Source organism: Felis catus, chromosome A1, assembly GCF_018350175.1.
Source record: "Felis catus isolate Fca126 chromosome A1, F.catus_Fca126_mat1.0, whole genome shotgun sequence".
NCBI classification, from domain to species: domain Eukaryota; kingdom Metazoa; phylum Chordata; class Mammalia; order Carnivora; family Felidae; genus Felis; species Felis catus.
This window is the reverse complement of record NC_058368.1, coordinates 6,856,698-6,869,251: the sequence shown is the minus strand read 5'-3', so window position 1 is coordinate 6,869,251 and position 12,554 is coordinate 6,856,698. Positions and strand designations below refer to the sequence as shown.

Below are 12,554 nucleotides of genomic sequence, written 5' to 3'. Positions count from 1 at the left end.
TAAATTTCTCATAAAGTTTTTTGGTATTGAGATGAGTAGGATTTATAGAATTCATTGTGCTCGATCACATTAAGTACCGTATCCCATTATGCTGAGTTCGGTCCTATTTTGAGAATTTTCTTTTCGGTATTGTTAAGCTAAATGTGAAGGCTTGGCAGAGCCATTCTTGCTAAGCCCGGCGATGGTGGTGATACACCATTACTTCCTGACAGAGATGAATTAATGAGAGATTTTTCAGTAACTCGTCTCATGAATATTTACGGATCAAAAACATGGTTGTTGTTGTTGGCACTGAGTCATGTTCGTACTTTTTTCGTTCCTTGACTGAGTTAAGAGATTTAAGTGACTCTGAATCTTCTTTTCTTTTCTACATATCAATATTCTCTACAAATGACACATTTACCCATGAATATATAACTCTTCACTGAAGGTGTTAGAGCAAATAATAGGAAGATTGTAGCTTTTAACATGTCTGATAGGAACATTGAGGTTCTAATGGATATGGAGATTCAAATCACAGCCTGATGTTTTTGGTCTGGTCATTCATCATTGAATTATAATGATTCACGTATGTAACTTAGCTTTTGCTTCTTACATGCTGTGTTTGTGTATATATCACCGTTAGATGAAAAGGATTATGGGAGTGCTGTCCTGAGTAATTTTAAACGTGCCGTGATTTGGCCAGCGATTAATTGTAGAATTGGATTTTCCTTAATTGCTGGATGGGGAATTTTACGTGGGTAACGTACCACACGTGTGTTCCTGTGGCGGCAGCTGAAGCAGGAAGTAAGCTGCTTTAATTTCTCCTGAAAAGAGGTGTGTTGTTGAGAACCTGCCAGAAGTCTTCCTGATCGGGTTGAAGGTTTGGAGGAGCATGGAAGACGGGAGGAGGATGGGATGTTCACATACGCCGTTGGAAATAAAGTTTGATGGTTTCTCCTTCTCCACGGAACTTACACAGATGGCTCTCAGAAGGCCCGTGATGGGAACGGAGGCCGGGGCCCTTCAGGAGCGAGATTTCCAGAGCTTGATAACTGGTTGTGTCGTAGTTCAGGGATGCGGCAGGGCGTTCGGACTTCCCCCTTCGTGTCGGAGACCGTACCTCCCTCCTCTGTGGGTGCCATTTGCACCATATGCTGTCTTCCCACGGGGGGCTTTGCTCGGTGCCGTCCCGGATTCCCAGACGGCACCTGCAGCCCTGCGATAACCCTGCGAGGACGCGTGCCGCTGTGAAGTCTGGCTCGGGGTTGAGAGCCCTTTTCTGCGGGCTCCGTTTTCACTTTGATGGCAGAGGTCGCACCAGAGGAGGCCACTGCAGAGGTTCTTGGGATGGCTGCACATCAGCGTGGAACGTCCAACGCCCTTGTCGGTTACTTTGGGAATTTCAGTCTTTTGGGCGGTTGATCTGAAGGGCGGGGGGGGGGGGGGGGGGTAAGAAGGGGTAAAGGAACTGTGTTTAGTGCCTTCTGTTGCAGACATTGTCCCAAATCGATACATTTTTAAAAAACAGGCCATAATAAGGGTGTTTGCCCTGTTTTGCAGGTTAAGAAATTGGAGCACGAATTCAAAATACTGGGAATATTTTGCCCAAAGTTCACACTTTGGTTGTGATTCTGTGTTGCTGCTAACTATCTTCGAATGAGAGCATTTTAGATTTGCAGTCGATGCCGTGAATCTGGTCTCTCTCACCTTGCTGATGAGAAAAGCGAGGCGGAGCGATTTGAGGCAGTGGCGCTGCGGTTGAACTCCTATTAGAACCAGGCCAGGTCGCTCGGCCCCCCGCACTGCCTGGGGCTGGAATGTCGAAGTGGCTGCTCGTGTTCCGGGCTCTCTTTCACCAGCGTGTACAGCTGTATGGAAATACCTGCGGGAAAAGCTCAAGGCTGGGGCTCTTTGAGTTCTGTCTGCTTGTGATGGAACATCGTGATGGAAATGTCCCCCATTCTCCGCTCTCGGGGTCATTCCTGTCCTGATATCCTGGAGTACGAACTGCATACTAGCATAGTTTGATACTGTTTTCTTCTCTGTAACTTTACATTTATTTTTAATAATTTTCTGCCTGTAGGTCATCATGAAAAGCTAATTGTTCACTGTACACGCCCCAGTTGGATTATGACTTTGCGGTTTTTTCTTACCGTTTTTAAATCTTTTGTAACCCTCTATATCAAAACTCTCTTGATTTAAACTCACAATGAGAAATAAGTTTCCCAGTTAGACCTAATAGACACGTACTTAATTCCTGGAAAAAGTCTCACAGACCATTATTTACCCTTAGTAGGGAGATATACGCCATCATGTCTTCTGTTTTACTGAAAAAGCAAATGGTAGATCCACCAAATTCGTCTCACTTCTCACTAAATGACACTTTGACGGTCACGTTCTACAACTTTCCGCTCAGGGCTGGGTAGAAAGCAGATACTATACTTGGTGAATTTCACCTCTTAGGAAGGTCTACTGCTTTCAGAAGATTTTTATGATGCGTGACACTTAGGGTGTGAAATGGCTTGTTTTTGTTTTTTTTTTTTTTTTTATATAAATGTTTGTCGTCTCTGATACAGTTTCAGGGACCCAGTGTCATCCACAAGTGCAAATGTGGGCTTCCAGCCTTCCTGTTCTCCGTTCTCCCCTTTAAGATACTTGCTTCGTGTATCTTCTGTACTTTGGGTTCATCCTTTGACGGCTCAGATTCACTTTGTCTCTGTTGTGTTCGTACCCTCACGTGGGTTCTTCCTGTGCCTCCAGAACTTTTCTTAGTTTACCAAGGTCGCTCGATTGTCTCCTTTTCGGGAAGCCTTTCCTGCCTGTTTTGGCAGTTCTCCTTTGGGTACTGACCTCGTGTGACCCTTCGGTGTTACACTTGGAACGGCAAACACTGGATTCTGAGATAGGATTTGAAACATGAGAATGGGGAAATGTCATTGTATCTTATTATACTTGTTTTAAACAAATTTGTCTGGGATATTAACTATCTAGTAAGAAAAAAAAGCTAGCGTACTTGGTAAGTATGTTTCTAGGTACTAGATGTCCGTCCTTTTACTGTGCTACCGTTTTTTATTTCTTCTCATGGATTCGTCCTCTTGCGTCTTTCTCGTGATGGCAGAATGGAGGGCAGTCAGAGAGGCGTGTGCTCCATGTAAAAATGACCGTGTGAAAAAGACTTCATCAGAAGCAGCCTTCCCCTGGCTGGCTTATTTTCTTTTTTTCCTGTTTGCAGATGGTGTGTTCAAAATGATAGATCAAAGCTGTGTATATTGCTTCAACTTTTCTTTCACTTGGATGGTTTTTTTTTTTTTTTTTGGCATGAAAAAGAAGCATTGCTCACCTTTCTAGGAATCCACAGTAGGCAGGTTTACGGAGGTGCTTACTCCATGGCCTGCACATTCTCCGCTCGGATGGCTTTCTGAGGATGTGAAAATACATCCTGACTTTTTTTCAGAACTTAATGTTTGACCTTCCACTGACTATCCAACATTGTACCCTTAACGTCTTAATGAGATTGAACGATCCAGCAGATTCCCACACGCTGCTAGAGGGTGGGGATGAGAGGTGCTGTAGGGATCGAGGTCTTACACGTGAGACGACCGGGGTCCAGACAGAGAAGCATTTTGCCTCAAGTTGTTACAGCTAGCTGCTGGCATGGCCAGGACCAGACCCAGGACTCTAGCTTTGCCAGGTCCGGGTCAGTGTCATTAATAGTATGCAGCAGCTCTCTACAGCAGCTCGACAAGGGACCCATTCTTCCATGAGATAGTTTTCCATAAAACATTCCCTGTTTTTAATAAAAAGTGTGGATTACTGGCATTATATTGACAGGAATCTTGACTAAAAAAATATTATCCAATATTAACGTTGTTTCTCTGGCACAGCCGTTGAGTTTTTCTTTTTTTCTGATTTAATTATTAAGTCTTTCTGTCTTTCTTTTTGTTTGTTTGTTTTTAAGAGCAGTTTTAGTTCACAGCAAAATTGATTTTGGATTTCCCATATGATATATGGATTTCTCATATAGACCTGCCCCAGTGTGAGCATAGCCTCCCTCATCACCACCACCCCCCCCCCCCACACCAGAGTAGTACATTTGTCATAATTAATGAACTATGTTGAAACATCATATTCAGGTAAAGTCCATAGTTTGTGTTACTGTTACTTTTGGGGTACATTCTGTGGGTCTGAACAAGTGTATGATGACATATTCATCATGGTAGTATTACATGGAATATCGTCACCGCCCTAAAAATCTGTGCTCTGCCTCTTCATCCCTTTCTCCCCAACTTCTGATATTTTTACTGTCCCTCTGGTTACCATTTTCAATTAAAAAAAAATTTGTAATGTTTATTTGCATTTGAGAGAGAAAAAGAGAGAGAGCACACACAAGCAGGGGAGGGGCAGAGAGACTGAGACAGAATCTGAAGCAGGCTTCAGGCTCCCGACATGGGGCTTGAACCCTGGAGCAGTGAGATCATGACCTGAGCTGAAAGTCAGACACTTAACCGACTAAGCCACCCAGGCTCCCCACCATTAAGTTTTTACTTTCAGTTATTATAATTTTTATATTTAAAAGTTTTATTTGGTTCTTTAAAAAAAAAATCTGCTTTGGCTTTAGAATCTCATCTTTGTTCTTAAAATCAAGCCAGTGTTACTTTTTGGCACATGTTATGCATTTGTTCTGTATCATGTCGGAAATAGTTCTGATATTAAATGTCTTGAGAGTCTCATTCTGCCGTCTGTGCCTCTGCTGGCTTTTATTCATAGAGTACTCTATTTTCCTGTGGCTTTGGGTATGTGTATGAGTTTTGATTGTGAACTCAGGTCTCTTGGAGTGTTATCTGTGGGAACTTTTTGTGGGGTGGATTGGCTTTATCTTCCAGGGTGAACTTGGTCGTTCTGCTGGTTGTAGGGTGAAGAGGGCACTGTCATCTCAGGGTCTCTCTGAATTACATTTTCTGCTCAGGTGGTTTTGCTGTGAGATCATACAGCTGGCATGAATTTGGGTTACAGTCTTTCATAAGTCAGCTTGGGGTTGTGAGTTTTCGGAAGACGCCCTCCACTCTCAGTGCCAAGGAATGCCGGGCGCATTTCCTTGCTGCCTCCTCCTGCGGTACAGGATTACTTCTTGCTCCCCCTGACATGACGATCCAGCCCTTTTGGGATCTCAGTGCCCATGCTCAGGTCTTCTGTTGGCCTTTCTATCTCCCGAAGTTTTCGGTTTCCCTGCACTCCGTTTCATTCAGCTGTCAGAAGAGCGTGTAAAGGTCACTAGTGTTGACAGTTAACCCTCAGCGTGAAATCTCTCTTTGGCATTGGCTTAGCCTGCAGGGTTCCCCCATCATTTTGGTTTTTGTTCTCTGCAGCTTCCTTATTTTCTCACCAGCTCAGTAAATTCTTATCTTTTAATATTAAAATTCATCCACCTGTTGGTTGTTTTCATCAGAGAGTCAGGGATATCTAATTCCGTCCTTATGATGAATTTTGTACTAATAGGTACTGAGTCTAAAATAACCTTTTGTGTAAGTTACAAAAACGGAGCTAGAAACTCCACAAAGAACGTCTTCTTCCTGTGTGTGTGTGTGTGTGTGTGTGTGTCATGTACTCGTACAAAACAGATGAATCCTGATACCTATACGTATGAAAGCGTTAGAGCAAAAATTCTTACTTGAGCATGCCACCATTTCTTTCTTTTGTCCTGGTAAAGCATCACTGATCTAGTAAACCACTGTTAATTGTAGTAGGATCATATTTCTCAAGCGTAGGGATAGAGAATTGTTCAGAGCCGTTGCTATTGGATAATTGACTTATTCTAGGTTCAGTTTAAACCTTGGGGTGCTTGTTGACCATTATTTGACACAAAAGGGTTTGCCAACTTCCAACAAAATCTTCAAGGGGTGACGACACAGAGAACTCTTCTACAGATACTAAAAATGACGCAGCAAACTTTTGGCTTGGTGGCTGTTTTTCCCCAGCTGTGTCTAACTCTAGTGTTGAAAACCAGTCATCAGAAACTGAATTGCTTCGTCTACTCTTTGCCTTTGTAGTTGGCATGGAGTTAGAGTAGAGTTGTACTCTGATTATTTCCGCAGAGAAAATCTTGAATTCATGCCATAAGAGTATCTCCTGCACATTCACAGAATCTGCTATACAGCGTCCTTGTCATGGTAAGGTGTATGTTACTAGGCTGTGCTTTAATTTAGAACTGTCATAAAGTAAATCCCGTTCTCTCTTTGTACTTTCCATTTGGATCCGCTACCCTGACTCCATCTGTCACTGTAATCTCTCCCTGTTGAATTGTGTTGCTTGGCATCTATCGGTTGGCTTGGACTTCCTAGAGTTTTGTGTTGATCTAGTACATGTCCTCAGGAGGGTTGATAAAAGTGATCGGTAGTGTTAGAATGTTGAGTTAGAAGAGACTGTAGAAATTACCTTGTCTTTTAATTTTCTAAACACGTTTAGCTGTGAAAACCTTGATTTGGGTAATGGATTACTTGGAAACGCAACAAACAGATCAACGTAGAGGAGTTGGAGGTTTTGAAAATCAGTGGAAACCAACTCCTTTATCTTGCAAATGAAGCGTCTTAAACCCAGAAAGGTTAAATGACTATGGTTTATGGCTGTTTCCACCTTCCCACACTTAGCATCTTTCTCCCAGACCTCTGATTGGATTGTGGTTTTGCTTTGTTGTTAGACTTTTGGACTGTACAGTGACTATACCTCTGCGCTGCTTTGTGGGGTTGGCCAAAGTTGTTTTTTTTAATGATAGCTATCTCATTTTTTCTTGTGCCTTTTGTTTCCTTCTCTTGCTATTTCTTAGCTGTTGCTTGGAGCAGATATTTGTGATCATTACTGGCTAATGAGAGTAGCTTTTCTTCTTCCCCCCTTGAATTTGAAGGGAAGGGGGAGAAGGCAGCCTTCATTTATGGGACACCTGCTTCTGTGCCAGGCACTGCAGATGCTTTCACCAAGGTTTCAATTCAGTTAATTTGTAGCCGCCCTATAGAGTAGTTGGTGACATTTTCCTTTTACAGTTAGGAAACCGAGGCACAAAGAAGCTAGTAAGTTGATCCGTAGCCAAACCACCTTGAGGATGCGGATGGGGAGAGGGATTTCTAAGCAGTGGATGCATGATGTGTCACGGGTAGGGGGATGAATGGGTCATCTGGAGTGGTGAGAATACGTGCTCTGTGGCATGTGATTGCTATTACATTGGAGAGAGAATGTTCACGTGTTATCCTGTTCTTCCCAAGAGCCAGAAACGCTTTCCGGAGTTAGGTGCACTGACATTTTACTGTCCACATAAATAGATGTGATGAGGTTGTACTTTGGATCATAGAGCCTTTCTTCTTTTTTTTGTGGGGGAGGGGTTATACTTATTTAAACGAATATTGTTTTGAATTCGTATGGTAAGTGGTAAACATCCGGGTTACTGATAGTTTTCGACATACTCGAGGAAGCTTTGACATGGTACTTGAGCTGGCAGGGGTGGAGGGTGGGGCTTGCAGCATTCCCACCGAGACAGATTTGTTCAGTGGATCTCGAAGTTGCTGTGATCATTGAATTTGATGTCAAAACACAGGGCATAGCCAAATTGGGAGTAAAGGGTGTTTGTAAACTAGCGATTCCGTCAAGGTTTTGTGTAAAGCCTAAAACGAGTCCCAAATTAAAAAAAAAAAAATAACGAAGGCAGTGTCATGTTTATGTACCAGCGCTGGATGGCTGGAGGACATTAGAGGAAATGTGTTGTTTTGGTAGAACCTGACCACCAATCCACCCAGTCCCTCTAATCAGTGCTTACAATCAGGAAGTTGAGGATGTGTTGTCTAACAAAGGTTGGCCTTCCCAAGTCCAGGGATGGAGCTCAGTCAGGAAACGGCAAGGTCTTCTGAGCACCGAGGTGATGTTAATTTCATGTCCGTGCCCCGGAGGAGGCAGTGTGTGCGTGTGGTTTTACTGCAGCTTTGCAGAGTGGCCGCCGGCATTTTGTGAGTGATGTCGCGTGGGTTTTGTCTGGGGGGATGTTTTCTTGGGAGTTTTAAGTACACATACCTAGAGGTATCATGCTTTCAGTGTTGCTGTCTTTTTTCCCTCTCTGGCTACGTTGGGAGTCCATTTAGGGGCGTGTGCCAGTACACAGGGCCCTAGTGGCACCCCACCTCCCCTCTTTTTCAGGGACGGAGTTGAGTCCGTCGTATTCCTGAGACCACGACACGTGATTGTGGTCTGTGCCGGGCCCTTCTTCTGTTGGGTTTCGTTTTGGTTTTTCCCTTTTTTTATCCTTCACCCCCAGTTGCAATGCCCCAGTGCTCTTCAGCACCCACTCAAGGACGTTTAACATCCATTCTTAAGCCCGCTGGCCGGGTGCTAGTCTTTATGTATGCGTTAAGCTCAGTTTTTCTTTTTTTCATATTTAACATTATGTTTTTGAGAACTAGGCGTGCTTTTGTATGTAAACCTAGCTCCGATCATTCCGACTCTGCTCCGGAGCGGGCCGTCACATTTCATAGACTGGCTGCTTGTTGGCTGTGCGGTCGTCCGTGCCGCCCCGCGTGGCGTTCTTGTCACTGTGGGTCCCGGGTGGGGATCCATCAGGTCAAACTTGGAGGAACTGTTAGGTCACCTACTACATGTGTGTTTGGTTTCGGCTCCCTGAGATGGCTGTCGAATTATACCCTGTTAGGGCACGGGTACAGCAGGGGCTTTAATCCTTTAGCTAGAAAAAAAGTCACAAGTTATAAGTACAGCTTCTTGATCCGCGCTTTGCTTTCCTGAGAAAGTTCTTGCAAACTAGTCTTACTATTAAAATCCTTCACTCTTCACTATCATCCTTTATTTTCTTTCAGTAATGTTATGTGGTGAAAGGGAACACAGTTTTTTAAGGGATGTCTCTGTGATGCACGTATAACCGAAACGTTATGAAAATACTATGAATACTAAGAGTGCTGTTTCGTTTGTTTTAATTTTTATTTTACAGGGCGCCAATGCCTCGGCATTAGAGAAAGAGATTGGTCCAGAACAGTTTCCAGTCAATGAGCACTATTTTGGATTAGTCAATGTAAGTATCGTTGGTACTCTGCCTTCACAACTATGGTTGCAAATCGTTTTCAAAGTGTTGAATGTGTTTCATAATTTATTAAAGGAAAATTGTTCATTTGCATCAGTAGGCTTAAAGCCAAGAAACTTGATTTGGAATTTTAAAATGCTCTTTTTTTTTTTTTTTTTAAACGTGTATTTATTTTTGAGAGAGCGAGTGAGTGAGCATGAGCAGGGGAGGGGCAGAGAGAGAGGGAGACACAGAATCGGAAGCCGGCTCCAGGCTCCGAGCTGTCAGCACAGAGCCCGACGCGGGGCTTCAACCCACGAACCGTGAGATCATGACCTGAGCTGAAGTCGGACGCTCAACCGACTGAGCCACCCAGTGCCCCTAAAATACTCTTTTTAATGGAAGGGAAACAAGACTGCTTGAAGTCTTAAGGGTCTTAGATTGGAGTTAGCCAGATTTTTCCTATTTTGTATCAAATTTTTTCATAACGGAAATTTCATATGGCCTATGCTACATGATCTGTTGTTTCTTTGAGAATTATTTAAATGCCCAAATAGAAGTGGTCCAAATGTACAGGTGTAATAAATAAAGTTTTGCAAGTGCCACCATGTGTCTGTGGACTCTTTGTCAGCTGACTTCTGGCAGTGTTCCACTAGCATAGATATAAAAATGCAAAATATAGGAGAAAGATACATCCCCAGTCCTTGTGAAGATAATTCTAGTTATTATACATCATTGAAATTTTGGGAGAACTTTCTTTGGAAGTTTTAACTCTTTTTCTGACTCATCAACAAATGCCACAAATCTGTGTTCTACAGTTGTGGTAGTTTATGCTGTCCTGTTACGTAGATCCGTGGTGAATGTTTTAAACTCTATGTAAGAGATGATAATACAGGGGACAAAGTAAGTTCCATTGAACACACGTGTGTCACTCACTGAGTGCAATCCGTGACGTTCAAGGTAGATTTCTTGTGTAGGTAAAGTGATGTGGGCATTTCCTCTCCTGCTGGGAGTCCCCTTGAGAGTGTAAAGCTTGTAACAAAGGGAGTCTCCACCCCACTGTGCCCACCTCCCCAGAGGAGCCTGCTCATTCATCTACTGGCTCTTGTTTCCGGAATCTACCCCCACATTCTAAATAAAGTGCCTGTATGCTGTTAAAAACAGTCTATCGACTTCTTTTCCCTCACCCTAGACATTCCTTCATGGCTCTCCTTTTCTAGAACTGGTCTTCTTCCTTGGATTTTTCCCTGCTTTGTGGAACATGTTCTATGGTAGCTTCTTTAGGGAGCCTGCATGGGAGGTGAACTTTGAGCTCTCGTATTTAAAAACGTTTTGGTTCTTGCTAAAGCTAGGTACACAGCCTTCCTTCAGAATTTGTAAGGGATTACTCTGTGGCTTTCTGGCGTCTGTTGATGTCAAGAGGGCTGAGGCTGTTCTGATTTTTCACCTCTTCTGAGTGTGGCCCCCTCCCCCCAACCCCCCAACAGTGTTTTAGGAGGCTTTCAGAATGTGGATGATTGTCCACAATGTTCTGAAATTTCATGATGTGTCTTCGTGTTCCTCCCCCTCCCCCCCCTTTGTTGCATTGACTGTGTACCAACTCACTCAGACATTTTTCGTTTTCCTAAAGTCTCGAACATTTCTGAAACTAGCATTTGGATAATTTCCTTCCTATCAGTCTAATCTCTTTGTTCTGTCTTTTTTGATATGCCCTTCGTTGCATATCGAAATGCAGACTGATTTCTCTGTTTTTTTCTGCGTTTTCTCCCATTTTTGATCACCTGCTTTGTGTTCTACATTTTGGATTATTACTCGCCCTTTTTTATCTTGTTCATTGCACCTTTTATTTCTTAGAGTGTTACTTTTGTTCTTTGATTTTGTTTCTCTGTGGTTTTTCTCAGGATATTATTTACAGTTGTTGAGGTTTTCTTATCCTTACTGGATTGTTTCTGAGACACCCCCTCCCCCACCCCCCCACCGCCATTTAAAAAAATTTTTTTTTCAACGTTTATTTATTTTTGGGACAGAGAGAGACAGAGCATGAATGGGGGAGGGGCAGAGAGAGAGGGAGACACAGAATCAGAAACAGGCTCCAGGCTCTGAGCCATCAGCCCAGAGCCTGACGTGGGGCTCGAACTCACGGACCGCGAGATCGTGACCTGGCTGAAGTCGGACGCTTAACCGACTGCGCCACCCAGGTGCCCCCATTTTAAACTCTCTTTTCTAATGGAAGCTCTCCTTAAATTTCATTCCTGCATAAAGATGAAATTCTGAGAAGCTGATTGGGGCTCTGTGTATTAGGGTGGAGCTGGTCTACCAAGGGCTTCTCTCCAAGGTGACTGCCCCCCACCCCCATTTCAGTGGCTAGAGCCTTTTCTCTGGGGCTGTTTACCTGGTGCTGAGGGACTTCTTCAGTCTGTGTCTAGGGCTGGCTTCGTTCAGGGTCTTCTTGAATCCTGTCCTCTGGTGCCTCATGCGGTCCTCTGCTGTCCTTAAGGGCTCTTGAACCAGACTCTCCTGTTCAGCTTCTGTGGGGACTAAAACCTACAATTGAAAGGAAGGCGAAGTGCCTAGGGGTCTGAACGGTCCTTTTAAAAGACTTAACAACCAGGGGCGCCGGGGTGGATAAGCATCTGACTCTTGGTTTTAGCTCAGGCCATGATCTCAGTTTGTGGGATCGAGCCCCCATGTCAGGCTCTGAGCAGGGAGCCTGCTCCGGATTCTCTGTCTCCCTCTCCCTGCCCCTCCCCTGATCGCTTGTGCACGCTCGCTGTCTCCCAAAGCAAACAAGAAATAAGCATTAAAATAATAATAATAATAAAAGGCTTATAACCGGACCTGTGTTTTCCCACCCTCACCCTCCTTTTTTTCCCCCCCTTTATTTTTTCCTAATTTATTCTTTTACTGTCATTTCATTGGAGTTTTGTCAGGGGTGGGGGGAAGTTAATTGAATTTATTTGAATGTATGTAATTTCCCTTGTTTAACAAGAAAGTCTGGCCTTTACTTCCGATATCTAAGGTGTTTGTGCTTGCGTACAGAGTTATCTAGTGATCAAAAACCTCATTTAACTTCTGGGAATGGGCAAACCCCAGTTTCTTCTCTCTCATTATTACTTCCCTGTGGCTGCCACCCTTATTTGGTTCACACTTAAGCTAATATGTGTCTTGAATTGTAGTAAAGGTGTATTCATCGATAGTGTCTCAGAAGAACCCATTTTCTTTAGCACAGGAGTATTTTATATATTGAAGGCTGTCTCACTTTTAACCTCCTCCAGTATAAATATTTCAATCTCTCCATTTTGTGTCTGACTGTAACCTTTTTTGCAGATAGCCTCACAACAAGGAAAACAGTATCCTAGATAAAATCTTATTATAGAATGAGTTCTACAGGCCTGTTTTCCCCTTGCTGTTAATGTTGTTTTTACTTGAACATACCTCTCAGAATACCAGGGTCAATTGTGTTGAAGGAAAAAAAGAAAGATTTCTTAGAAGGTTTTATTTTTATTACTCCCCGTGGATCAAGATT

General features: G+C 43.4%; 1 protein-coding gene across 3 annotated transcripts in view; it reads left to right on the top strand.

Annotated features, from left to right (window-relative positions):
• Window positions 1–12,554, top strand: part of USP12 (ubiquitin specific peptidase 12) — a 106,074-nt gene that overhangs the window by 47,787 nt on the left and 45,733 nt on the right. For all 3 annotated transcript variants that reach the window (XM_045045340.1, XM_023250229.2, XM_045045350.1), the window contains one exon: window positions 8,960–9,040. In XM_045045340.1, coding sequence (XP_044901275.1) covers window positions 8,960–9,040 — 81 coding nt within the window. Of the gene's footprint in view, window positions 1–8,959; window positions 9,041–12,554 lie in introns of those variants that run through there.